Below are 24,901 nucleotides of genomic sequence, written 5' to 3'. Positions count from 1 at the left end.
CGTGTGCGCAGGGCAAGGCGACGGACGAGGCGAGAGCCGGGCGAGTGCGTCCTTGACTCCGCTCCGTCCGCTCGTCGGTGCGCTCTGCCGGGAGAAAGAGCTTCCGCCGGGGCTTGACTGCGCGCTAGAGACTCTCTGCCGCCTCCAGAATGGCTCGCAAGGTCCGCACTCGCCTGCCCGCCCCTCTCGCCGTCCTCCTCCAAGGTCGCTCAACTCGCCTTGCCCCCGCAGAAGCCCCAGTCGGGCAAGGCACGCAAAGCCCAGCTGCAGGTCAAGCGTGCTCACAAAAAGGCAAACACGGCGCCCGTCCCCTTCCCCGCCGACGTCGTCTCGACCTTCAGCACCGCCTCGTCCTCCGCTTCCGCCGCCGCTCCCTCGCACGCGGCGACACGCGAGCGCATCGGCCACCGCTTCCGCACGCCCGAGCAGCGCGCTCGAGACGAGCAGCATGCGGGACGCATGGCCCTCGAGTCGCGCTTCATCCGCCTGCCAAAGCATGTCGCAGAGCAGCATCGCCAGGTCGCCGCGTCCGACAAGCTGCGCCGACTTGTGCCTGACGAGCTCGGCGTGCTGCGGCCGGAGGACCTGATGCCGCAGGCTGCTGGCGGGTCGACTTTGCTTCGAGTCGACGGCGCTCCGAGGACAGGGGACTTCGTCCCAGCTGCAGGCGAGGGCAGCGAGGTCGAGCTTACGTGCCCGAAGCGGCCAAAGTGGCGCTACGACCAGACGAAGAAGGAGGTCGAGAAGAACGAGGGTACGCTCGCTTCTTTCCTCCTCACTCTCGCTTGTTTCCCCTTGGAATGCGAATGGCTTGTTCACCCTACTGTCTTCGTTGTCCTGCTTCTCGTACGCGCAGAGGGCATGTTCCGCAAGTGGCTCGACGCGACGGACGAAATCCTCGCGCGCCACACCGCGCCGCCGCTCGACGAGGACGGGCAGCCGGTGGGGCCGGCTGGCTCACCCACCTTCTTCGAGCGCAACCTGAATGTTTGGCGCCAGCTGTGGCGCACGACTGAAACCAGCGATATTCTCCTTGTTCTCGTCGGTGCGTTTGCGTTACGAGTGCGAGCATCGTCACGTCAAAGCTCCTACTGACAGCTTCTTACCGCGCACAGACGTCCGCTTCCCGTTGCTGCACTACCCGCCCTCTCTCCGGTCGTATCTCCGCACGCTCAAGCCCCTCAAGCCCGTCGTCCTCGTCCTGACCAAGACGGACCTCGTCCCGCGCGCGGTCGCCGACGCGTGGAAGCGCTACTTTGAGCAGCTCGAGGGCGGCGGTGACGGAGCGGGCGCGCAGGTTGTGCTCATGGAGAGCTACAAGGAGGAGGAGCGAAGGGAAGAGACGCAGGGTGAGCGTCTCTTTCGGTTCGACTGGGTTGCGCTCTTCTGCCGTTTCGCGCGCCACGCGGCTCTCCCTTCATCAAGCGGATCTGCTCGCTCACTCTTCACTCGCAGGCACACACGCGCGCCTCCTCCCCTCGGCCCCGCGCTCAGCGCGCCACGCGCTCCTCTCCGCCCTGCAGCGCGCGCACGCCTCGCTGCTCGCGCCCCCGCCCGTCGTCGCGTCCGACCCGGCCAAGCTCGCGCAGTGGAAGCCGCGCTGCAGGCGCGTTGTCGACTGGGAGGGCGTCGCGGAGGAGGGAGGCGAGACGGGCGTGAGGGCGGGGACGGGGAGGGCGGCGGGGGAGGAGGAGAGTGGGGGGAAGAGGCGGAGGGGGAAGGGGAAGGGGAAGGGGAGGGAGGAGGTCTACATCCCGAGGGAGGTCAAGAGCGAGAGCGAGGACGATGGAGAGGGAGAAAAGGAGGGCGAGAAGGGGGACGGAGAGGAGTACCCGTTCCTCACAGTCGGGCTCATCGGTGCGTGTTTTCCTCTCAAACGTCGAGGCATGCCCTTGCGCTGACGCACTATCACCGACCTATACAGGGCAACCAAACGTCGGCAAGAGCTCGCTCCTGAATGCGCTACTGGCGAAGAAGGTAGTCCGGGCGTCTCGCACGCCGGGCAAGACAAAGACCCTCCAGGTGCGCACAATAAGCACGAAGCGAAGAGTTCAAGTCTGACTTTCCCTTCCTATAGACCATCTTCTGGAACGCCACGCTGCGCCTGTGCGACTGCCCCGGTCTCGTCTGCCCCTCTTCCGCCGGTTTCGAGCGCCAAGTCCTCGCTGGCGTCCTCCCCATCCAGAACGTCGAGCCCGTTCTGCACTTCATCGGCCAGCGGCTCCCGCTCGAGAAGGTCTTGCGCCTCAAACACCACGAAGAAGTCCTCGAGGAGGAGCGAGACGCGCTCGACGACGAATTCAGCCTCGAGTCGCCCGAGGAGCGCAGAAGGGGAAGGCAGGACAAGACGCGCTGGACGACTGACGAGCTCCTTGCCGCCTACGCGGTGCAGCAGGGTGCGCATCTCTGCCTCTCTTACGAGCTCGCGTCCTGGTCTCAGAAGTAACGGCAATCGCTCGCACAGGCTTCATCACGGCAAAAGTCGGCCGCCCCGACATTTACCGCTCGGGCGCCTACATCCTCCGCCAGCTGCACTCGTCCGTCATCCCGTGGGCGTTCCGCCCGCCCGAGCTCGACGTCGCGGCCGAGCGCGAAGGGATCTGGCTCAAGGACTTTGTGCCGAAGGCGGGCGCGGGAGGGGCTGCAGCGCTCGAAGAGGACGATGGCGCGAATGATTTCGATGGAGAGGAGGAGGAGGGCACGGAGGAGAGTGGGAGTGAGGAGGACGACAGCGAAGAGGACGACGACAGCGCGGACGAGAAGGCGGTGCAGGCGGTAAGGGGGGCGTTCGCGGCGCTCGCCGTCGAAGGGGAGGATGACCACGAGGACAGCGACGACGAGGGGGACAGCGAGCCCGATCGGAGTAGCGGGGACGGGGATGAGGAAGAGTCCGAGTAGTTGCGTGTGAAAACGCAGCGACAACTTGATTGAGGCCGGGAGGGTTTCAAGGTACGAGCTCTACCGTGTCGATTGCGCGCGACCGACAGGCAGCGCGCAGCTGGCTCGTCACGGTCAAAGTTCAGTCGGGCGAAGGTGGGGGAAGGCAGCGAGGACCTTGCCGAGGACGTGGGCGCTCTTCTCCCTCGACCCGCTCGACTCGCACACGATGAGCAAGCAGGAGTCTGCGTCGACCCCGACGACGCCCAAGGCCTCTGTGCGTCTCGCGTGATCGCCTTCGTCGCTCTTCCTGGGGCAACGTCGCTGATGTGGGGAAGCTGTCCGACAGCACGAGGCGAATCCGTTCGAGAAGCTCTCCCAGCCGAAGCGTCCGCGCGCTCACAAGGTGCGCTGACCCGCGCAAGCAACCCGCAAGGTGCGGTGCTGACCCGTTGCGATCCCGTCGTCCTCACCGTGTCCCCGCCAACCACGTGCTTTCACGGCAACAGCGCACCGCCACCGGTTCGTGCCCGCACTGTACAGATTGTGCAGCCTCTGACTGACCCTTGGGCATACAGGCTTCATTCCCGAAGGACGCAAGCAGCTCAACGAGGTATGCGGCTTGGCTTGTGTCGCCCTGTTCCGGACGCTCCGCCTCTAATGCCCTGCTTGTACTGCCCTCTGCCGCAGATCTTCCCGGGTGACGCCAAGGCGTGGAAGGCGGCGATCGCAAAGAACGCCGAAACGCTCAAGAAGGACGTCGAGACCGTCGAGGCGCAGATCTCGCACCATGTTCACACAACGCTCGCCCGCGCGCCCTTCAACGTCGACGAGTTGACGATGTACCAGGCGGCGGCGCTGTCGGTCCGCGATCGCCTCATCGCCAGGTGGAACGAGACGCAGACGTTCCACACGCAGCAGCGCGTTAAGCGCGTCTACTACCTCTCGCTCGAGTTCCTCATGGGCCGCCAGTTTGACAACGCCATGCTCAACCTCGGCGTCAAGAAGCCGTACAACGATGGCTTGAAGCAGCTCGGATTCAACCTCGAGGACGTGAGCGACTCGGAGCGCGACATGGGTCTCGGTAACGGCGGCCTCGGTCGTCTCGCTGCCTGCTACCTCGACTCGCTCGCGACGCTCGACATCCCTGCCTTCGGCTACACCCTGCGCTACCAGCAGGGCATCTTCCGCCAGATCATCAACTCGAACGGCGAGCAGGTCGAGGTCCCGGACCCTTGGCTCGAAAACACGAACCCGTGGGAGATCCCGCGCCTCGACGCCGCCGTCGAGATCCGTCTCCACGGCGAGGCGACCCGCGGCGACAACGCGAAGGGCGCCGGAACCTGGACGGGCGGGCTCGAGGTCCTCGCCGTCCCGTATGACATTCCGGTCCCGGGCTTCGGCACCAAGACGACGAACAACATTCGCACGTGGTCGGCTCGCGGCAAGGTCTCGTTCGACCTCGCCAAATTCAACGCCGGTGACTGTGCGTCGTTGTTTTCGGACTACGTCGTCGTCCTACTCTCTGACCTTCGCAACTCCAGACGAGGCCGCGGTTCGCGAAGCCGAGGAGGCCGAGACAATCACACGCGTGCTCTACCCGAACGAGGCGAGTCTAAAGCGCACAGATCAGTCGTTGGAAGGGGCGACTAACGTGCGATGCCCGTGCAGAATTTCGACAAGGGCAAGGCTCTCCGCCTCAAGCAGCAGTACCTCTGGGTCGCTGCCTCTCTCCACGACATCTGCCGCCGCTTCCGCAAGTTGCGCGAGCCGTGGAGCGCGTTCCCTGACTATAATGCCATTCAGGTGCGTCTCGATCCGTACGAAGGCCGCCTACGGGTCCCGCGAGGCCTTGACTTCGCAATTCGTTGATTGACGCGCATACTCCGCACATGCGCAGCTCAACGACACGCACCCGACGCTTGCTATCCCTGAGCTCATGCGTATCCTCGTCGACGAGGAGGGTCAGCCGTGGGATGATGCTTGGGACATCGTTCGCCGCACGTTCGGCTACACGAACCACACGGGTGCAGCTCGTTCGCCACGTCGTCCAGAGACAATCAGACTGACGCCGCGCTCTGCAGTCATGACCGAGGCGCTCGAGCGCTGGGCCGTCCCGCTCATCGAGTGGCTTCTTCCGCGTCACATGCAGATCATCTACGACATCAATGCGTTCTTCCTCGAGGAAGTCGAGAAGAAGTTCCCGAACGACCGCGCCCGCCTTGCGCGCATGTCGCTCATCGAGGAGGGCTACCCCAAGATGGTCCGCATGGCGCACCTCGCCGTGATCGGCTCGCACCGCGTCAACGGCGTCGCCGCGCTTCACTCGCGCCTCGTCAAGCAGGACCTGTTCCCCGACTTTGTCGAGATGTTCGGCCAGGACCGCTTCACGAACGTCACCAACGGCATCACTGCGCGCCGTTGGCTCTACCAGTGCAACCCGCAGCTCGCGGCGCTCATCACGCAGGCGCTCGGCACCGAAGAGTGGATCCTCGACCTCGACAAGCTTAAGGGTCTCGAGAAGTACGCGCGCGACAAGAAGTTCCAGAAAGAGTGGGCCGCCATCAAGCAGGCGAACCGCGACCGCCTGTGCGAGTACATCGAGTCGACGACCGACGTCAAGGTCAACCGCAAGGCGCTCATCGACGTGCAGGTCAAGCGCATCCACGAGTACAAGCGTCAGTCGCTCAACATCCTCGGCGTCATCTTCCGCTACCTCGCGCTCAAGAAACTCAAGCCCGAGGAGCGCAAGCGCGTCGTCCCTCGCCTGTCGGTGTTCGGCGGCAAGGCGGCTCCTGGCTACTACATGGCAAAGTACGCAGACCCTCCTTCCGTCTCCTCCAACCCATGCGTCCGAGGCCTCACCAACCTAGCCGCTGATGTCTTCCCGCCTGCAGGCTCATAATCAGGCTGTCCGTGCTTCGCGATCCTGAAAATTGTCAGACTCACTGAGGCTCTCGTACTCCAGCATCAACGCCGTCTCGAAAACGATCAACGCCGACAAGGACATTCGCGAGCACCTCAGCGTCGTCTTCCTCGCCGACTACAGCGTCAGTCTCGCCGAGATCATTATTCCCGCGAGCGACCTTTCCGAGCACATCTCGACGGCCGGCACCGAAGCTTCGTGTGTTTGCGCTGTCTCTCGCAAGAATTGACGAGTCGCTGACTCTGCCTATCCGTAGGGGCACGAGCAACATGAAATTCGCTCTCAACAGCGGCCTGCTCATCGGCACGCTGGACGGCGCCAACATCGAGATCGCCGAGGCCATCGGCGACGAGAACGGTGCGCAAGGGTCTCGCACTGCCGCTAGATTCCACCTGACCTCGACTCTTTTACAGTCTTCTTCTTCGGCAACGTGACCGAGGACGTCCCGCGTCTCCGCCGCGCGCACCAGGCTGGCGAGGCGCAGTACCCGCCCGAGCTGATGGAGGTGGTCGACGCGATCCGCTCGGGCATGTTCGGCGACGGCGGCGTCTTCGAGCCGCTGCTCAACACGATCTTCGGCGGCAAGGACTACTACCTCATCAGCGACGACTTCACGTCGTACCTCGAGGCGCAGCGCATGGTCGACGTCGCCTTCGTCGACCAGTCGTCTTGGGTCGAAAAGACGATCCACACGACTGCGCGCATGGGCCGCTTTGCGTCGGACCGCGCCGTCATGCAGTACGCCGACGAGATCTGGAACGTCGAGCCCGTCAAGATTCCGGACTCGGCGTAGCGGTGTGCGAGGGAGAACGAGGAGGAGGAGCAAAAGTCTCGCGGTGTTTGTCCTGGCGGATCTGTACCCGCCTGTTTGTGCCAATGCAGTACCTTTTCGTGCCACACGGCGTCGCTCCTGCGACTTGCGAGATGAGATATCCGGTCCTCGCTGTTCGCCCCGCTAGTCAAGAGCGCGACGCTCAGGCCTCTTCTCCCTCAACCGCCTCGTCTTCGCGCCGCATTGGGTTGCGAGAGTGTCGAGCGGTGTTACAACGAGTAACAGGCTACAGCAATGCTCCTAGACGCGCTCGTCAGGCTGCTTGCGCCAGTCTTCGCCCCTTCGCTCGTCTCTCCCGATCGGTCCAGCCCGCCTATCCTCTTCCTCCTGCGCGGCGCCCGCACCGTTGCGACCGAGTTCCCGCGGTCGTACAAGGAGGCGCAGGAAATCTCGCGCGCCGTCTACCGCCTCCCGCCCGTCATTTCCGCCGACGCGACCGACGATATTCGACTTGCGCTGCGCATGTTCGTTGCGGGCTCGGTGCCCCTCGTCGAGCTCTGTGAAACGACGTGGTTCCTCGCCAAGCCGGGCGACGCAATCTGGGTGACGTTTGCCGACGAGGTTGAGGCCGCAGACTCGACTGGGCGTGTGCGCGATTACGGGACTGGCGATGAGCATTCCGCCGTTCCGCACGGCCACGCGACGGCGTCAAAAAGAGTATGTGACTCTCTTCGGGCTGCGGGGGTCAAGGGCTCGAGCAAAGCAGTGACGGTGGCGATGGCCACGGATTTGCTCGCGCAGTCGACACCTCCGAAGGCTTCTGCTCCGCCTGCCGCAAGTCCGATCCTCGCGGCACACTCATTTCCGACCCTCCGAGCCGCCGGTCCCTCGCCCATGCTCAACACGACCGTCCCTCCTATCGCGCAAGTCTCGCATGGCGCGGCAGATCCCAAGGACAAACGCAAGGAGGACGAAGTCGAGGCTGCCGTCTACATCCGCAGCTTTCCTTCAGGGTCCGTGCACCCTACGACGACCGAAGACGAAGATGAGCTTGTCCGACAGGGACTCGCAGCGAGTCTGAGGCCGTCGACCGCCCCGAATGCGGCCGGACCCTCGTCTACTCAGGTCGCGAGCGTCTCGACGAAGCAGGCAGCCGCGGATCCGGCGCTGTCGCCAGCCCCCGGTGCGCTGTGCAAGCACGGGGCACCGCTGCACCCTCTGGCGTTGACAGAGCTCCGTCGAATGTTCCTCGGCGAAACCGACATCAACGATGAAGACAAGGACGACCCCGTCGTGCACATCCGTCACCACAAGCAGGACGGCGGTGGCCACGTCGTCAATGTCGACTACGACCTGTACGAGGATCTTGACCCGACCGTTGGCGAGCTCTACGCCAAGGCGGCGCGCGCGACGGGCTGGAACCGCGACAGCTTCTCGCTCATCGACGCCCGGGCCAGCCTATTTGATCACGACAAGTCATGGAAGCGTGTCTCTCGCTGGAGTGTCGAAGCGGGCGACGATATCACGCTTTGCAGGGGACAGCAGACCGTCGTCTGCGTTTGGCGCGCGTCCATTCGTCCCGCTTGCTTGCATCGCTCTCAACCTGACTTGTCCTTTCGACTGTGACAGTCGAGCCTCGCAAGATCCGCTTCACCTACCAGTGCCTCTTCTCCACTACGTACGGCCAAATGCGCGCCGACTTTGCACAGCGCCTGTCCGTTTCGCCCGCCGACCTCTACTTCGCCCACCCCGACTACTCGCAAGGACCCGACAAACGGTCGTACCCGCCGTTCCCGCCCGGCGGGGAGGGCGACAAGCTCCATATCGGCGACGACGAGGTGCTCGACGCCGAGCCCGAGAAGCGCTGGAACGCGCACGACCGGGCCTTTGACGTATGGATCTGCAGCGAGACGGAGGTGGCCGCGAGGAAGGCGCAGGAGGAGGCAGGGAGGGAGAAGGGGGCAAAGCAGATTGGCGACGTGGCGGAACAGGAGGAGCAGGAGGGCGAGAATGCCGGGGTGCGGTCGTCGGCGGCAGTCCAGCAGGCGACTCTCGCTCTGTACGCCAACGACAAGGTGTCGGAGGGTGGTGACGGAGCGTCAATCCTGCCGTGTGGCGTTCGCGCCTCGGCGGGGACGACGGATGCGAAGGGTGATCCGCTCGCATGCAGCGAGGGGACGGGCGGGCTCGCGGGGGCTGGTCCAGCTTGAGGGATCCGTCACGAGTGGCTCAGCTCGGGCTATCATCTACTCGCAACCCTGTCGACAGCGGCTTTGTCCGTCCCTTCAGCGACGTGTAGAGTTCTCGACTGCCAGCGCCGAGAGCGACGAGTCCCTCGTCTCGAGCGGAGGCGGTGCTCTCCTGCGCAATCCATTGTAGAATCTCCACCAGACTTCTTTCGAGCTCAATCAAACACGCACCAGACTCGCAAGCGAAGTGAGAGCAGGCAAGGCAAAGACAGGGGCCATCGCCACCGCCACTTCGCCTGGCTTCGCCCGCCCTTGTTCCCGCATCCGCTCCATCCTCTCCGGTCTCCAGTCGCTTAGCGTGAGCTGGGCCGCTCTTAAACATCTTACGAGCCTCCTGACTGACCTTGTCCTTGCTCCGTCCCTGCCCACGCGCCTCTCTCGCCTCCCCGCGCCACCCACGTTGACCTTCCGCCTTCGCGCCGCTGCAGTCGACTCGCACGCACTCTCACTCGATCCATCAGCCCTATCGACACTCCGCAACGTGAGTCGCACGCTCCGCGAAGCTGTCGTTGACGAGCGGGGGCGTGATGACTGGTGATCGCGGGGGTCGTGCGGGGACCGTGACGCTTCGAGGCGGTGCACGACCTGGCTCTGCCTCGCTGTGGTCTCTCAGCAACGGACTGCTCGTGTACAGACACGCGGTGGGCTACGGAGGAGCGGGCGTGGGGGCACTTGGCTCACGCGACCGGGGGAGGCGAGAGCGCGATCGAAACATGCCGGTCATCTTGCTTGGTTCGCTGAACGATTGTTCTGACCCTCCCTTTCCTCGCCCACAGTATGCAGATCTTCGTCAAGACCCTCACCGGCAAGACCGTGCGTCCCTCCCCTCGTCCCTCTGCCTGTCTCGCTCGAGGTTGACCCACATTCGCTCCGTCTCGCGCAGATCACGCTCGAGGTCGAGTCTTCGGACACGATCGACAACGTCAAAGCCAAGATCCAGGACAAGGAGGGCATTCCGCCCGACCAGCAGCGCCTCATTTTCGCCGGCAAGCAGCTCGAGGATGGCCGCACCCTCTCGGATTACAACATCCAGAAGGAGTCGACCCTTCACCTCGTCCTCCGCCTCCGCGGTGGTATGCAGATTTTCGTCAAGACGCTCACGGGCAAGACGGTGCGCTAACTTCGCTATGTCGCTCGTCCCCGTTCTCGGCTGACCTCTCCCGCTCTTCTCGCACAGATCACGCTCGAGGTCGAGTCGTCGGACACGATCGACAATGTGAAGGCGAAGATCCAGGACAAGGAGGGCATCCCGCCCGACCAGCAGCGCCTCATTTTCGCCGGCAAGCAGCTCGAGGACGGTCGCACCCTCTCGGACTACAACATCCAGAAGGAGTCGACCCTCCACCTCGTCCTCCGCCTCCGCGGCGGTATGCAGATTTTCGTCAAGACCCTCACCGGCAAGACGGTGCGTCCATGCCCTCGTCCTCCCTCGTCCCTCCCCCTGTCTCGCTCGAGGCTGACGCACTTCTGCTCCGCTTCGCTCAGATCACGCTCGAGGTCGAGTCGTCCGACACGATCGACAACGTGAAGGCGAAGATTCAGGACAAGGAGGGCATCCCGCCTGACCAGCAGCGCCTCATCTTCGCGGGCAAGCAGCTCGAGGACGGCCGCACCCTCTCGGACTACAACATCCAGAAGGAATCGACCCTCCACCTCGTCCTGCGTCTCCGTGGGGGATGCTGAGTTGCGTCGGCCGCTTGTTGTGTGATTTGTTTTCCCGCGTGATATGCCGACTCAGCAGTCGAACTTGCCGCATTGTCCATTGCGAGAGGCGAGGGGTCTCGCGAGAGGCCGTCTTCCTTGTTCCTGGCGTCCCTCTCAGTTCCGTAAGCTACAGTCATACTTGTCCGCTTGCTTTCCGTTTGGAAGCGAGATTGGACAGGACATCGCAAGAGGTTGGCAACCGGAGCAGACGAGCCGAACGGAGGAAGCGAGCTGGGCAGGTACGCCAGCAAATGCGAGGGAGCTTCGAGCGAGACGGCGGATCATCCTTCGTGCCAGGGCTGGAACGTCCAAGGGGCCTTCAGCGAAGAAGGGAGTCCAATCGCAAGGCCGAGGGAGAGTCATCATCCTTTCGAGCATGCGGAACGCGCCGCGAAGAAGGGCCTCGACAGCGGATGTTCTGATGCTTGACGAGCAGCGCCAGCGAATGCAGATGTAGCCATCCCGTGCCAGTGGCAGCTGGCCTGAGCGAGTTGTCGTGGGCAGTCAAAAGGGGACAGCGACGGGAGCGGAGCGAGCGACGGGAAGGCGCGGCGGCCTCGCTGCTTCCGCCTGCCCGCCGCTGGATGCTCGCCGTGCGCACTGCCTTGACCGGTACCCGCGCTGCTGCCCGCCCCTACTCGCACCTCGCCCGCCCCGTCCGCACCGCCCTCTGTGCTCCTCCGCGCGCCATGACCGGACTCCACGGCATCCTCGACAAGCTCACCCACCCGCACGGCCACTCGCGCCCGGCCAGCAACGACGGCTCCCGCCCAACCAGCCCCGTCCCCGCGTCGTCGCGCAAGTCGCTCGACTCGAAGCACGCGCCCGCCTCGACTCACTCGGACGAGCCCGTCCGCCTCAAGTGCGTCGCACGCCCGCCTCCGGTGCTCAGAAAGCTCGCAAGAGCTTAATTTCATCTATCTAGGACTTCTGACTGACTGACCGCTCGCCCCACTGCAGCGCGAACGGCGAGCCCGAGTCGAAGAGTGAGCGCAAGAAGCGCGAGAAGGCAGAGGAGAAGGAGCGCAAGAAGGCCGAGGCTGCGGCCCGCACTGCCGAGAAGGAGGCGCAGGAGAAGGCGCGCAAGGCTGCCCAGGAGGAGGTGCGTCCTTGGCTCCCCTGTTTCCCTCAGGAAGTGCTCCCGCTTACGCTTCCCTGACTTCGCCCAGGACTACTCGCCCGACAGCTACGGCAAGCTCCCGCTCAACAACTCGTCGTCCCGCTCTGGTGCGTTCGGCAGTCCGGTCTTGATTGCGACGTTTGATGTTGACAGCTTGCACTCGCTTGCAGGCCAGAAGCGCGAGAAGCTCGAGGACATCACGGCCGCCCGCGAGGGCGAGACCGTCTTTGTCCGTGCGCGTGTCCAGACTTCGCGTGCCCAGGGTGCGTTATAGACGCTCGCGCACGCTCAGAAGAAGCGAAATGGCTTACCTCTCTGGCTCGTGTTCAGGCGCCAAGATGGTCTTCGTTGTTCTCCGCCAGCAGGACCACACGATCCAGGGTCTCGTCGTCGTCGAGCCCGAGGCGGTCTCGAAGAAGATGGTCCGCTGGGTCGAGAGCATCAACGACGAGTCGATCGTGCTCGTCGAGGGTGTTGTCCAGAAGGCGAAGGAGCCCGTCAAGTCGTGCACGGTCCACGAGGTCGAGCTCAAGATCCGCAAGGTGCGTTCTATCCGACTGAAACAGAGGCTAGACGAGACTGACGACGGCTGCGCAGATCCACCTCATCTCGGAGGCGCCCGCGATGCTTCCCTTCAACATGAACGACGCGCTCCGCCCCATGGACTCGACCGAGGGTGTCAACGTCGCGCTCGACACGCGTCTTGACAACCGTGTCCTCGACCTCCGCGTGCGTGGATTTGCGTGTCCCCCTGGACGTGGCACAGCAAACTGACTCTTGTGGTTGCTGTTCGCAGACCACGACCAACCAGGCCATCTTCAAGATCCAGTCTGGCATTGGCAACCTCTTCCGCGAGTACCTCAACAGCCAGGGCTTCGTCGAGATCCACACGCCCAAGCTCCAGGGCGCTGCCACCGAGTCGGGTGCCTCCGTCTTCCGCGTCTCGTACTTCAAGAGTGCGTCACCGCCTCACGATAATGTCGATTTTCTGCTCACAACATCGCGTCGCAGGCATTGCCTTCCTTGCCCAGTCGCCGCAGCTGCACAAGCAGATGTGCATTGCTGCCGACATGGAGAAGGTGTACGAGATCGGCCCAGTGTTCCGCGCTGAGGACTCGAACACGCACCGTCACTTGACCGAGTTCATGGGTCTCGATCTCGAGATGGCGTTCGAGGAGCACTACCACGAGGTGATGGAGACGATCGACGGCATGCTTAAGCACATCTTTGCCGGGCTCAAGCAGCGGTACGCGCATGAGATCGACACGGTCCGCAAGCAGTTCCCGCACGAGGACTTTACGTGGCTCCCCGAGACGCTCGTCCTCAAGCACACCGAGGCGATCAAGCTCCTCCAGGAGGCCGGCGTCACGCAGGGCACGCCGCCGCAGCCGATTGGCGACTACGACGACATGTCGACCTCGTCCGAGAAGGCGCTCGGCAAGATCATCAAGCAGAAGTACAACACCGACTACTACATCATCGACAAGTTCCCGCTCGAGATCCGTCCGTTCTACACCATGCCCGACGCCAACGACCGCGTGCGTGTTTCCCCCGCCCCTTTCAACTGCATTCTCTGTGCTCACATCCTCGGTTCCGTGTCGTGCAGAAGCTCTCCAACTCGTACGACTTCTTCATGCGCGGCGAGGAGATCCTCTCGGGCGCGCAGCGCGTGCACGAGGCGCCGCTCCTCGTCGAGCGCATGAAGGAGGTCGGCATCAACCCGGACGACATGCAGCCGTACCTCGAGGCGTTCAAGCTCGGCTGCCCGCCGCACGCTGTGCGTTGTGGTGCTCTCTGAGGGCTGGTCTCGCGCTCGACATTGGGCGCGTTTGCTGACCTTGACCTTGGTTGACCTTCTGCAGGGTGGTGGCATCGGTCTCGAGCGTGTTGTCGTACGTTCGCCCAGACTCGAGTCTCCCAAAGTCCTCACTCACGCCCTCGTTCCCTCCACAGATGCTCTTCCTCCAGATCAACAACATTCGCCGCGCGTCGCTCTTCCCCCGCGACCCGAAGCGCACCTCGCCCTAAGCGGCTTGTCACTGCCCTTTCTGCTCCCCGCCTGCCCTGTGTGTCCGTATTCCTCCTCTGCAGCGGAGGTCGCCCCTTGTTCGGTCGCCAGCCTGTTCGAGCACTCTTCCGTCCCCCGTCCCTCGTCCTGCACACCTCTCTCCTCTTTCCAGGCCTCCCTAGATGTAATGAGTACAATGCCTGCGCCCGTCACCCCTGCGCCTTCTTCCCGTGTCGAACAAGGGGACGATAGCAGCGACCCCGCCGCGCACTAGCACTCGCAGTCCCACAGCAAGCGCACCTCTCTCTGTACTCTCAAATAGGCAATCCGTGTGTAGGAGAGAACCACGCCCGGCTTCAGGCCCCCGCCCTCCCCTCCCTCTCTGCCGAGTACACGGCAGGAGAGAAAGAAGAGGAGCAAAGAGAAGGGGGGACCGTCTGCATCTCGGGGGCATCATGCACGTTTCCGCTCCGACGCCCTCGTCAAGTACATCCGAGTTCCTTCGTTGCTCCGCCTACATCTCTCCATGTCGAGGTCGTCGTCAGAGAGGGTGGTGGAGGGAAGAGGGCCGTAGGTCGAGAGGGGTTCGGTCCTTCGTCGAGAGAAATGATGGTTGGTGGAGAAAAGAGGTGCGTCGTCCGAGAGGTAAACCGATTCGAGCCGAGAAGGCGAGTCGTTTACTGCGCGCACGGCAAAGAGAAGCCGGGTGAGGAGGCCGTAGGAGGGCGAGCAAAGGGGGAGCAAAGTCGGCAACGGGAGTCCGAGGGCGCACCTTCGAGCGAGCACGCATCTTTCTGCGCTTGCGCTTCAAACGGCGGACCTGTGAGGGGATGAAGGGGCAAGGTCAGGAACGAGCTTCGACGGTCACGAGGACGATGACGAGGGCAGAGCGGAGACGTACGCGCTTCTTGCGCCACTTGTCACGCATACTGCAGAGCCGGAACAAGCACCGAGAGGAGAGGACAGGTCAGCACATGCCGTCGTCGAGGCGCGGAGAGGGTCGCGATGAAGATTGCGCTGGGAGGGTCGGCGGGGCGTCGCGGCGGGGTCGGGCGAGCGGTGCAGGGCTCGAGCAGAGGGACGGGCGAGTGGGAGGCGGGGCAGAGGCGCGCAAGGAGCAGGGACTGACTCGGCAAAGACGACGAAATGCGTGAGGAAAGAAGGCAAGCCTCGAAGCGGCGCCCGTCGAAAAGCCGTGCGCGCGCTCGCCGCTCGCTCGCTGACGTGGCACACCGCACCCTTGCTCGCCGCCGATTCTCTTCCTCCAGCTGCAGAGTGAGAGCCTGTCTCATTGAGCCAGTGACATTCTTGCTGCCGGTCAACTAGGCAAGCTGCGCCTGCAAGAGGCACTCTCCGTGTCCGAAGCTTTTCCTCGAAACCTTTCTCCCGGCGGACAGTCTCACAATGCACAGGAGCGTGACGCAGTGCACACCGCGACGCTTGGACGGCTTCCGGATAGACGGACTGATCGTTCCGAACGGTATTGCGGTGAGCGGAAGCGAAGGCCCGCATGTCGCTAGAGCAGGCGTTCTCGCCGCTGCCTATCGAGGCGGAGACCTCACAGGGCCGAGGAATTTGCGAGGGTAGGCGTTCAGGTCTTGGCGCCGTACCAGGTCGTGCCATCGAAGCATCCTCGCACGAGAACGGCGGGCTGAGGCGCCTCCTTCTGACATCGCGCAGACTGCCTCAATGTCATCCGGCCGCCTTCTAAGATTGCACGAATGTCGAGCACGTCAGTCTGTTCAAAGTGGAAGCCAGTCCATGGTGCTGGAGGGCGTGGAAACGTGCTTGTAGAAGGCTATTGGAAGTCCTGCGACTTCGGCGGCGAATCCCTCAGGCAGACTAGCGAAGCGGGCCAGCTGAGAGCGCCGCATGTCACCAGAGCGTCGACGTGCACCCGGCGCAAGCAGTGTGTCTGCCTCTGAGCGCAGTCTCGCCCGTCGGGTGTCCTGCGAGAGTCAAGCAGATGAAGCGAGGACGCGAGTCTACACCGCCTCGTGAAGCGATGCTGAGCAGGACGCGAGTCTACACCGCCTCGTGAAGCGATGCTGAGCAGGACGCGAGCGTGCCAGCACATTGCCGAGTCACAGCACTGAACGTGGAAGCGCCAGGGCAGCGAGAGAAGAGTGGACGGAGTGAGGGGGACGTCGAGCTCGAGGCGCTCGCGGGGAAGGAGCGACGAGCCGCAGCTCCGCCGTCTCGCGCACGAGCATCCGCTGCAAGCCATGGCCGCGCCCCTGTTTGAGCCAGAGGTGCGCACGAGCCACCCCGCCCAAGCCAGCAGCCCCTCGCACGAGCTGACCCGCCCTCGCGCCCATTCTCATCGCCTTCGCAACCCGCAGAAGCTCCGCATCCTCCTCATCGGCGGCGGTGGACGCGAGCACGCCCTCGCATGGAAGCTCAGCCAGAGCCCGCGCGTCGAGAAGGTCTTCGTTGCCCCCGGTGAGCTACAACTCGCTCCCACTTACCGCCTTCGACTTGCTCTCGAGCTGATCGAGGCGTCCTCTTTCCCTACTGGCAGGTAACGGCGGCACCGTCTTCGGCGACAAGACTGTTTCGGTCGCCATCGCCGCCGAGGACTTCAACGGTCTCGTTGCTTTCGCCGTCAAGAGTCAGGTGAGCCCGCACACCGTCGTAGCTTCAGTACGCAGAGCCCCAGGCTAACATGGTTCATTCTTGCAGATCAACCTCTGCGTTGTCGGTCCGGAGCAGCCTCTTGTCGATGGCGTCGAGACTGTCTTCCGTGCTGGTGCGTTCAGGAGCTTCCACTCTTCCGCCAAGTCCGCTGCTCACCTCGTGTTCTCCTGCAGTTGGCATCCCCGTCTTCGGCCCGAGTGTCCGCGCCGCCGCCATGGAGGGCTCGAAGGCTTTCTCGAAGGACTTCATGGCCCGCCACAACATCCCGACGGCCGAGTACCGCAACTTCACCGACCACGCTGCCGCAGTCGAGTACGTCAAGGCGATCAACCACGACGTTGTGCTCAAGGCGTCCGGCCTCGCCGCCGGCAAGGGTGTCATCATCCCCACGTCGAAGGAGGAGGCGCTCGCCGGCCTGAACGACATCATGGTCAGCAAGGAATTCGGCGTCGCGGGCGAGGAGGTCGTCGTCGAGGAGTTCCTCACCGGCCAGGAGCTCTCCATTCTCACCTTCTCCGACGGCTACACGACCCTCTCGCTCCCGCCTGCGCAGGACCACAAGCGCATCGGCGAGGGCGACACGGGCCCCAACACGGGCGGCATGGGCACCTACTCGCCGGCACCGGCAGCGACGCCCTCGGTTGTCGAGGAGATCCAGCGCACCATCATCCAGCCCACCGTTGACGGCATGCGCAAGGATGGTGCGTTTGGTTCCGCTCCGTCGCAAAGTAGGCCGACGCTGACCTTCGCAATCTCCGTTCGCACAGGCATTCCCTTCATCGGCATGCTCTTCACGGGCATCATGCTCACGCCCAAGGGCCCCAAGGTCCTCGAGTACAACGTCCGCTTCGGCGACCCCGAGACGCAGTCGCTCATGGCGCTCCTCTCGAGCGAGACGGACCTTGCCGAGCTCATGCTTGCGTGCGTCGAGCGCCGCCTCGACTGCGTCAAGTTCGAGATGAAGAAGGAGGCGGCCGTCACGGTCGTGCTTGCGGCCAAGGGCTACCCGGGATCGTACCCGAAGGGCGACGAGATCACCTTTGACCCGTTGCCTGAGAGTGCGTCGTCCTGTTTCTTTCGCTCTTCGAAGGCATTGCTGACGTGCACGTCCCGCAGACGTCTACGTTTTCCACGCCGGCACGAAGGCGACGCCCGAAGGCAAGATCCTCACCAACGGTGGTCGCGTTCTCGCCGTCACCGCCACCGCCCCGACCCTCAAGGAGGCGCAGGCGCTCGCGTACAAGGGTGTCGACTGCGTGCACTTTGAGGGCAAGACCTTCCGTCGCGACATTGCGTACAAGTGCGTTACATTCCTGGCCTGCTCTGTGGGAAGATTCGACTGACCGCTTCGCGCACACGCAGGGCGTTTCTGGACGAGGAGGCGAAGCAGCCGGAGGGCATGACCTACGCGTCGGCGGGTGTCTCCATTGACGCAGGCAACGCGCTCGTCGACCGCATCAAGCCCATGGTCAAGGCGACTAAGCGCCTCGGGACGGACTCGGTCATCGGCGGGTTCGGCGGCCTGTTCGACCTCAAGGCCGCCGGGTTCAAGGACCCGGTCCTCGTCGCCGGCACGGACGGTGTCGGCACGAAGCTCAAGATTGCGCAGACGTACGGCAAGCACGACACGATCGGTATCGACCTCGTCGCCATGAGCGTCAACGACCTCGTCGTCCAGGGAGCGGAGCCCCTCTTCTTCCTCGACTACTACGCATGCGGCAAGCTCGATGTCGACACGGCCGCCGATGTCGTCAAGGGTGTCGCCGACGGCTGCCTCGACTCGGGCTGCGCGCTCGTCGGCGGTGAGACGGCCGAGATGCCGTCGCTGTACGAGGGCGGTGCGTCCTGCTCTCTTCGGCGCTGCCTTCGTCAACTCGTATCTGACGCCGACGCTCACTCACAGAGGACTACGACGTGGCTGGTTTCGCGGTCGGTGCGGTCGAGCGGGAGCTGGTTCTCCCCCAGCCGACCATTGCGCCGGGCGACGTCCTCCTCGGCATCGCCTCATCGGGTGTTCACTCGAACGGCTTCTCGCTCGTGCGCAAGATTGTCACGGCGCACGGCTACGACTACACGTCGCCGGTGCCCTATGCGCCGAGCCGGACGCTCGGCGACGAGCTCCTGACGCCGACGACGATCTACGTCAAGCAGCTCCTGCCCGCGATCCGCCAAGGGCTGATCAAGGGCCTGTCGCACATCACGGGCGGCGGGTTCACCGAGAACATCCCGCGCGTGCTGCCCAAGGGCGTCGGGTGCGAGGTCGACGCCGGGTCGTTCGAGTTCTTGCCCGTGTTCCGCTGGCTGATGAAGCTCGGCCGCGTCGACCCGAACGAGATGGCGCGCACGTTCAACTGCGGCATCGGCATGGCCGTCGTCGTCGCGCAGGACAAGGCCGACGAGGTCGAGCGCCTCTTGCGCGAGAGCGGCAGCGCGAGCGTGTACCGCATCGGGCAGACGGTCGCCGGCGAGGGGTGCAAGATGCTCAACCTCGACAAGTGGGTCGAGGCGTCGCAGCAGTAGGAGGGTGCCGGGGGTTTCTGTGGTGTCCTTCCGTGTCTTTTTCTCTCCCAAGCAGTAGTGTCGCTCGTCTCTCTTTCTCTTCCCTCGCCCACTCGCTCTTTCCGCGCGGAATAGACCGGCATGTACTAGTCGACGTGTTGCGTAGTGTGTCAACATGAGAGAGGAAACTGCGTGGGTGCGGGAAGGGTTGCAGCTACTGCTGCTTGGCCTTGTCGAAGCTGGCGGCGAGGACCTGAAGGAACGGGCGGCCGTCTGCCATCGCTCCGGCTGCAGAGGCTCAGGTCCGTCAGTCACTTGTCGTCGCGCAGGCACTCGTCGACAACGCACGCTTGGGCACGGCGGCGCCGCTGCCCCAGGCGCCTCCTGCGGCAGGCGTCTTTGGCTTGTAGACCTCGGCGCTGGGCTGCCCCGGCTGGGTGGGACGGTGGACGGCGTCGAGCTCTGCCTGGAAAGCTGTCGAGCGTTGCAAATGAGCCCGGGAAGCTGTGCGCGGCGAGCGAGTGCTTGCGACTCACCTCGTTGGAGCAATTCGGCGGCTGCGCGAGCGTCAAACGGCGCGCGAGAGGACTGCGCGGGGGCCATGTCGTGCAATGTACTGTCAGGCAGTCTGCACCACTCCCTCCCAAACGTGCGAGAGGCCAATGGGCGCAGGCGATGAGGTCGGCGCTTCTCTCGTCCTCCCGCCCTCACCCCGCCGAAAGCTCTGAAGATGTTCCGCGCTGCTGCCCGCTCCCTCGTCGCCCCCGCTGCCCGCCGCGTCGCCGTCGCGCCCGCCCCCGCCCGCCTCGCGCCGTCGCTCCTCCAGCAGACCCGCTTCTACGCCGCGTCGTCCCTCTCGCACGACACCATCAAGGCCCGCATCGAGGACGTCCTCAAGTCCTTCGAGAAGGTCGACTCGACCAAGGTGCGCCCCCGCCCGCCGCTCAGCGCGAGGCGTGCTTGCGCGCTTCCCCGCCAGAGGATTTGCCCGCCAGCCCCGGGCTTCATCGTGCGCTTGCTCACCCCTTGTGCGCCGTGTCTGCAGGTCGCCCCGGCCGCGTCGTTCACCAACGACCTCGGCCTCGACTCGCTCGACGCCGTCGAGGTTGTCATGGCCATCGAGGGTGTGCCCGCTCCCCCTCGTCTCGACGCTGCTGCTTCCCGCTGACATGGTCGAATTCGCGCGCAGAGGAGTTTGCGATCGAGATCCCCGACGAGGACGCCGACCGCATCACCACCGTTGGCGAGGGTATGTCGACTTGCCTCTCCCCCTCGCCCTCGCCCTTCTTCGTGCTCACCCTGCCCCGCTCGTCCGCAGCGATCGACTACATCTCCAAGTCGCCCGAGGCGCACTAAGCGTTTTATCTTCGCGTGGCCGTGTCCTGTAGGAGTAGAGCGTAAAACAGCAGCATCTCACTTCATGCCAGCGCCCTTCTTCGGCAGTCTATGCCTCTCAAGCCAGGCGCATTCGCAAGCTTCCTTGTCTCGAAGTCCCGCACCGTATGACTCAAGTGCACCAGTAATCCTACACGGTGCGCTATTTGCGTGGTGCCAGCCTCCGCCAGAGAGGATCGCCCTTGCTTCGACACCGTGACTGCTCCATGGCTCTTCCGAAAGACTCGCCAGCGCGATGCCCGACATATTCGTAGACGCCCTGAGCTTTTCAACGACGCCCCGCAGCGCCGGCAGCGGCCACGAGGCAGCTGCACCGCCCGCGATAGCGTCCTCATCAGCCGCTCTCCTCGACAAGGCGCCGCGCCCGAAGCAGCGCAATTGCGCGGCATGTCGCATGCGAAGGGTCAAGTGCGAGCGGCTCGACGGGCAGCAGGACTGCGTTGGGTGCGTGCAGCGCGGACTGAGGTGCGTTGCCCGACCGGGCCCCACTTTCAGCTGGCACGTTTCTCCTCTGAAGCGTGCGCTGACTGGACCATGCGGATCACGGCAGGTGTGTGCCATACGAAGCTAAGCCGCGCGGCCAGTTTCGCGACGGGAAGAGGGTTAAGGCCGTCAAGTTCGTCGCATGAGACTCTCCCGCAGGCGCGTACAACCATTGCTGACGCCCTTGTCGTGGCAGGGAGCTCTACGGCGATCTCGAAAACCTGGAGTATGCGCAGACCTTGAGCTATGTTTCGTGCTGTAAGCGCTGACCTCTGATTGTTTGCAGAAGCACGACAAGTACACCTGCTTCGACTACTGCTGCTTCCCCTTCCGCCGCCATAGAAGGTGTCGTCGAGCTTCGGCCGACTGTCTCCTATTCGAGCGGGAACGTGCGACTTGGTGCGATAGAGCTGAAGGAGGCAGTGCTGAGCAACCTCCTCGAATGTAGGTTCTTTCTCGCCCAAGTCGCGCGTGCAGTTCCACTTACGCTCTCCCCGCCAGCCTTCTTCGCCTACCAGTCAGCAGCCGTCTTCCACCGCGATATCGACTTTCGGCAGACGTTCGACTTTGCCGGGCGGCGCATCGACCAGCTCTCGAGCCCGAACCAAGTCCTCTGCAGCGTCCTCCTCGCGCTCGGCGCGCGCTGCAGCGACCACCCAGCGCTCATCGGCTCGTCCGCTCCGCGCATGGGCGATCTTGGGCGGCTGACGAGGCAGGACGCCGACTTGCGCGAGTACGGCCGCGCGAGGGAGGCGGCGTGCGAGGCCCTCGTTGCGCAGGCGCTCACGCTTGCGGACGAGAAGGGCACGTTCCGCGTCGCGAGCGTCGAGAACGTTGCGGCGCTCATGCTTCTCGAGAGCTTGCAGAGAAGTGAGCGTGCTTTGCCGAACGCAGGCCGGTCAGTGACTGACGGTCTCGAGGCTATAGGCGAAGCTGTGTGGACTGCGACACCGACCTATTCGCGACACTATAACAGCCATGTCCGCGAGCTACTGAATGAGGCGCAGAACGACAACGTCCTGCGCAAATCGGTCGAGGGCTCCGTCATGAGCTGGACTGCGTTTGTCCGTTCGATCTTTCGGTCGCGCACGCCTCGGTCGCGTTCGCTGAACTGTACATTTGCAGTTTCGCGACGCCTTCACCTCTGCCGCGACGGGGATTAGCCCGCTCTTCTCGGACGACGAGTTCTGGCTCCTCCGCGGCGAGCAAGACCCGCCGCCTCCGCTGCCAGAGCAGCTCCTGCGGCCGCTCACGCACGATCCCGAGCGCGACTGGATCGCCCTCATGGACTCGTACCTGCACTGGACCGTCGACCTCTCGCGTCAAGTCGCGGCGCACCTCACCAGCGTGCGCGCGCGCAAGAAGCCGCAGATGGATCTCCCGTTCGCGCGCGACATGCACCACAAGCTGCTCATTGCGCTCTCGGCGCTGCCCGAGCTGCTGAGGCGGTCAAGGCTGCTGAACGACGTGAAAAACAGTGCGTCCTCGCCCTTCCTTTCATGGCGATCGACATTTCGACTAATATTCTTGCCTGCTCACGCAGTATCCGTGATTTCGCGTAGCCTGCGCATGAGCACGTGCAACCTGGTGCATCTCTTGCACCGCGTCGTGCTGGAACGCCTTGCCGAGCGCCCGTCCGGCATCATCAGCGACGTCGAGCAGTGGAGCAGCGCGCCCGATCGCGACTACTGGGCCGCACTCGAGCAGCTTGAGAAAGAAGTCGCGTGGTGCGCGTTCGGCGCAAGCCGGGAGATCATTGCTGCACTCAAGGTGCGCTTACCGCCCGCGTCGACGGCTGGACTGCAGCTCATCTCCTCTCCTCTCCGCAGGACCTCCTCGACGCCGGTATACCCCTCGGCAACCACGAGTGGCTCGACGCTCGTGGCATGCTCATCCTCTTCTCTCGCCTACCCCATTGGTCCCCGATCATCGTGCGACAAGCGACCGCGGAAGAAGGTGGACCACCGAATTTCACCTTTGCGGACAAGCTGCAAGATCTGCAAACGTAGGTCTCCTCCGCAATTCTGCTTGTGCCCTCCGTCTGGCGTGCTCACGCGCCCCTACGCTCCGGCAGCCTTGCCCGTGCGCTTCGCTCGGTCGGCTGGGCTTCGAGCGAGCTCGCCCGCCCGCTCGACTGGATCAACACCGAGATTGCTTCGCTCGAAGCCCGCCGCGGTATGATGCTGCGCTCGCTCTCGCGGCCGATCGGCGGCGCCGGGTTGCTTGCGTACCCGCCCGCTTCCATCACGACGCTCTCGCTAGAGTCGGTTTTCCTCCCGCGGGACCCTGTCAGCGCGGCACCGCACGCTCTCGAGGGACCGCATTCGACCGACAACGTCGTTTTCGATCCGCCTCTGGCCTTCCCGCATGCCGACCTCGACGCGCTGCTCCGCTCACTCGCCGAGCCCCAACCATCCAACGAGTCGTCTCCGTCCTTCGAAACATCACAGCCAGCCCCGCTAGCCGAGCTCTCGGACACCGGTAGATTTGACCAGAGTGGATTGCCCCAGCCGAGCCAGCCTTTCCTCACGTCAAGTCAGGATGGGACGCAGCCGAACGACCCGCTAGCGGACCTACCATTCTAGATCTGGTAGCCTTCTCCTCCTTCGGACTCTGTAGCTGTATAGATCCGTGTCTTCGGCGTCCAGTCTGGCCTTGTCGTAATATAGTGCTCAGCTCGTCTGCTAACTCACTCTCGGGGCAAGCGAGGCAACGTGGCAACGTGGTAGAGACTGTTGTTACAGCATCCGACCAAGTGTGCGGATCATACAGATTCAGGGAGGCGGGACATGGCCGCATGCTGAGATGGATGCGTATGGAACGACGGAGAGAACAGCGGGAGGAGAAAGGAGTCGAATGAGGCGGACCAGCATCACGACGAAGTGAAGTAACGGTCACCGAAGTCTGTGGCAGAGGAAATAGCTCAGTTCCGGCGCGGATCAAACGAGAAGAGACGAGATGACGCACCGCCCAGCCCGGGCACGATGTACTTGTGCTCGTTGAGCGCCTCGTCGACCCACGCCGTAACGATCTTGACCTGCGGGTACGCGTCGTACATTGCCTTGAGGCCCTCGGGGCACGAGACGAGGTTGAGGAAGATGATGCGCTCTTGCGGGACGCCATGGTCGAGGAGGACTTCGATGGCCTTGATTGCCGAACCACCGGTGGCTGCAGGATGGCGAGTCAGCTCCACCGTCTCAAAGAGGCAGACCAGGCGCAACGCGATCGGACCGCGCCACGCAGCTGAGCAAGGCAGAGTGAAGCCGACCTACCGAGCATCGGGTCGAGCAGCAGGCAGTAGCGGTTGGCAATGTCGTCCGGCAGCTTGGCGTAGAACAGCTTGGCCTGAGCAGTCTCCTCGTCGCGCTGAATGAGGATCTTGCCTATCCGCACGGCGCTGCGAGTCAGGAAGGAGGAGAGTGAGCAACTGCCCTCGGTCCAGCGAGCGCCACCCAAACTTGGCAGGCAGGGGTCTGTCGCTTGAGTGAGTTACGGCACAACTCACCGGCAGCACTCGCGCAGACCGGCCTCCATCGACTCTCCCGCGCGCATGATGCTCACGCCGCAGATCTTGCCCTCGAAGTCGACGCCCTGGTATTCGAGGCCTGTGCGCGCGGGATCTAATCTGGGCTAAGCCGCTCGTCCTGCCTGTGGGGTCCAAAAGGGGAAAGACTCGCCTGTCGGGGTTGTGACGGCTGCGGGAGCGGAAGGAGGTGGGGCCGGTCAGTTCGGATGTTCGTCTCGGGACGTGCAGGGGACAAGCGCACTCTTCTCGAGCACCGGAAGATGGTTGAGTCCTGTACGAGAGGGCAAAAGAGTCGGATCAGCATACGGCGACGAGGGCGAGGCCGTGAGCGAGCTGGGACGGACCCTCCTCGACGAGCAAGCGGTTGACGCGGTCGGCGTAGAAGACGAACGCGCCGCGGCTCGTCTCCTTGTTGCGCAGGCCGGTGAGCAGCGCTGCGAGCTGGCCCGTTCGCGGGAGCTGGCAGACGTTGGGCGGGAGGTTGCCCGGAGCGGCGCCGATGTGAGCAGGGAGCGAGGCCATTGTGCGGTGGTCTGAAGGTGTCTGTAGCGTAGAGAGAGTGCTGTCTGCAAGCTTGGTAGAGCTGCCAAGCGCTTTCAGCGACGACAAGTGCGCGAAAGCCGCTCCTCCGCGCACACGGCGGGTCGCCCGCGCGGCAATCTCGACCGCGCTCACCCACCGCACAGGGGGACGGCGAGCACAGCA

General features: G+C 63.9%; 10 protein-coding genes across 10 annotated transcripts; 8 read left to right on the top strand and 2 right to left on the bottom strand.

Moving 5' to 3' along the window:
* Window positions 1-149: 149 nt before the first annotated feature.
* JCM10292_002049 (uncharacterized protein) lies at window positions 150-2,898 on the top strand (the record flags this gene model as incomplete). The annotated part of the gene is made up of 8 exons (XM_076645470.1): window positions 150-161; window positions 232-754; window positions 857-1,045; window positions 1,116-1,349; window positions 1,456-1,857; window positions 1,925-2,022; window positions 2,078-2,396; window positions 2,465-2,898. The coding sequence occupies 8 exons, from the start codon at window positions 150-152 to the stop codon at window positions 2,896-2,898; spliced, it is 2,211 nt and encodes a 736-aa protein (XP_076508997.1).
* Window positions 2,899-3,106: 208 nt separating this feature from the next.
* On the top strand, window positions 3,107-6,596 carry GPH1 (glycogen phosphorylase; the record flags this gene model as incomplete). The annotated part of the gene is made up of 13 exons (XM_076645469.1): window positions 3,107-3,154; window positions 3,227-3,283; window positions 3,387-3,399; window positions 3,456-3,490; window positions 3,568-4,363; window positions 4,422-4,486; window positions 4,549-4,683; window positions 4,778-4,904; window positions 4,962-5,691; window positions 5,775-5,789; window positions 5,846-6,001; window positions 6,060-6,160; window positions 6,217-6,596. The coding sequence occupies 13 exons, from the start codon at window positions 3,107-3,109 to the stop codon at window positions 6,594-6,596; spliced, it is 2,658 nt and encodes an 885-aa protein (XP_076508996.1).
* A 273-nt stretch (window positions 6,597-6,869) lies between these two features.
* Window positions 6,870-8,785, top strand: JCM10292_002047 (uncharacterized protein; the record flags this gene model as incomplete). Its single annotated transcript, XM_076645468.1, has 3 exons — window positions 6,870-7,292; window positions 7,377-8,061; window positions 8,205-8,785. 3 exons carry the CDS (start codon window positions 6,870-6,872, stop codon window positions 8,783-8,785), a joined length of 1,689 nt encoding a protein of 562 aa, XP_076508995.1.
* Window positions 8,786-9,601: 816 nt separating this feature from the next.
* On the top strand, window positions 9,602-10,507 carry JCM10292_002046 (ubiquitin family protein; the record flags this gene model as incomplete). The annotated part of the gene is made up of 4 exons (XM_076645467.1): window positions 9,602-9,637; window positions 9,708-9,935; window positions 10,002-10,229; window positions 10,310-10,507. The coding sequence occupies 4 exons, from the start codon at window positions 9,602-9,604 to the stop codon at window positions 10,505-10,507; spliced, it is 690 nt and encodes a 229-aa protein (XP_076508994.1).
* Window positions 10,508-11,217: 710 nt separating this feature from the next.
* DPS1 (aspartate--tRNA ligase DPS1) lies at window positions 11,218-13,676 on the top strand (the record flags this gene model as incomplete). Its single annotated transcript, XM_076645466.1, has 11 exons — window positions 11,218-11,390; window positions 11,489-11,630; window positions 11,698-11,755; window positions 11,819-11,911; window positions 11,979-12,190; window positions 12,246-12,377; window positions 12,445-12,604; window positions 12,660-13,186; window positions 13,255-13,425; window positions 13,511-13,540; window positions 13,602-13,676. 11 exons carry the CDS (start codon window positions 11,218-11,220, stop codon window positions 13,674-13,676), a joined length of 1,773 nt encoding a protein of 590 aa, XP_076508993.1.
* A 2,205-nt stretch (window positions 13,677-15,881) lies between these two features.
* Window positions 15,882-18,813, top strand: ADE57 (bifunctional aminoimidazole ribotide synthase/glycinamide ribotide synthase; the record flags this gene model as incomplete). Its single annotated transcript, XM_076645465.1, has 9 exons — window positions 15,882-15,908; window positions 15,999-16,098; window positions 16,178-16,272; window positions 16,339-16,405; window positions 16,467-16,994; window positions 17,061-17,351; window positions 17,410-17,593; window positions 17,656-18,131; window positions 18,197-18,813. 9 exons carry the CDS (start codon window positions 15,882-15,884, stop codon window positions 18,811-18,813), a joined length of 2,385 nt encoding a protein of 794 aa, XP_076508992.1.
* A 193-nt stretch (window positions 18,814-19,006) lies between these two features.
* JCM10292_002043 (uncharacterized protein) lies at window positions 19,007-19,395 on the bottom strand (the record flags this gene model as incomplete). Its single annotated transcript, XM_076645464.1, has 3 exons — window positions 19,007-19,080; window positions 19,141-19,266; window positions 19,329-19,395. The coding sequence occupies 3 exons, from the start codon at window positions 19,393-19,395 to the stop codon at window positions 19,007-19,009; spliced, it is 267 nt and encodes an 88-aa protein (XP_076508991.1).
* A 127-nt stretch (window positions 19,396-19,522) lies between these two features.
* ACP1 (acyl carrier protein) lies at window positions 19,523-20,148 on the top strand (the record flags this gene model as incomplete). The annotated part of the gene is made up of 4 exons (XM_076645463.1): window positions 19,523-19,717; window positions 19,838-19,916; window positions 19,982-20,041; window positions 20,111-20,148. 4 exons carry the CDS (start codon window positions 19,523-19,525, stop codon window positions 20,146-20,148), a joined length of 372 nt encoding a protein of 123 aa, XP_076508990.1.
* Window positions 20,149-20,422: 274 nt separating this feature from the next.
* Window positions 20,423-23,255, top strand: JCM10292_002041 (uncharacterized protein; the record flags this gene model as incomplete). The annotated part of the gene is made up of 10 exons (XM_076645462.1): window positions 20,423-20,652; window positions 20,738-20,803; window positions 20,867-20,896; window positions 20,957-21,114; window positions 21,172-21,540; window positions 21,598-21,734; window positions 21,796-22,147; window positions 22,214-22,440; window positions 22,500-22,675; window positions 22,745-23,255. 10 exons carry the CDS (start codon window positions 20,423-20,425, stop codon window positions 23,253-23,255), a joined length of 2,256 nt encoding a protein of 751 aa, XP_076508989.1.
* A 287-nt stretch (window positions 23,256-23,542) lies between these two features.
* Window positions 23,543-24,718, bottom strand: FUR1 (uracil phosphoribosyltransferase; the record flags this gene model as incomplete). Its single annotated transcript, XM_076645461.1, has 7 exons — window positions 23,543-23,574; window positions 23,638-23,838; window positions 23,943-24,067; window positions 24,176-24,275; window positions 24,348-24,365; window positions 24,438-24,467; window positions 24,541-24,718. 7 exons carry the CDS (start codon window positions 24,716-24,718, stop codon window positions 23,543-23,545), a joined length of 684 nt encoding a protein of 227 aa, XP_076508988.1.
* Between the last annotated feature and the right edge of the window lie 183 nt (window positions 24,719-24,901).

Source organism: Rhodotorula paludigena, assembly GCF_050403205.1.
Source record: "Rhodotorula paludigena JCM10292 DNA, Rt_paludigena_JCM10292v1_ctg1, whole genome shotgun sequence".
Taxonomy (NCBI): domain Eukaryota; kingdom Fungi; phylum Basidiomycota; class Microbotryomycetes; order Sporidiobolales; family Sporidiobolaceae; genus Rhodotorula; species Rhodotorula paludigena.
Note: the sequence above shows the minus strand (reverse complement) of the source record. Positions and strands in the feature narration are given on the sequence as shown.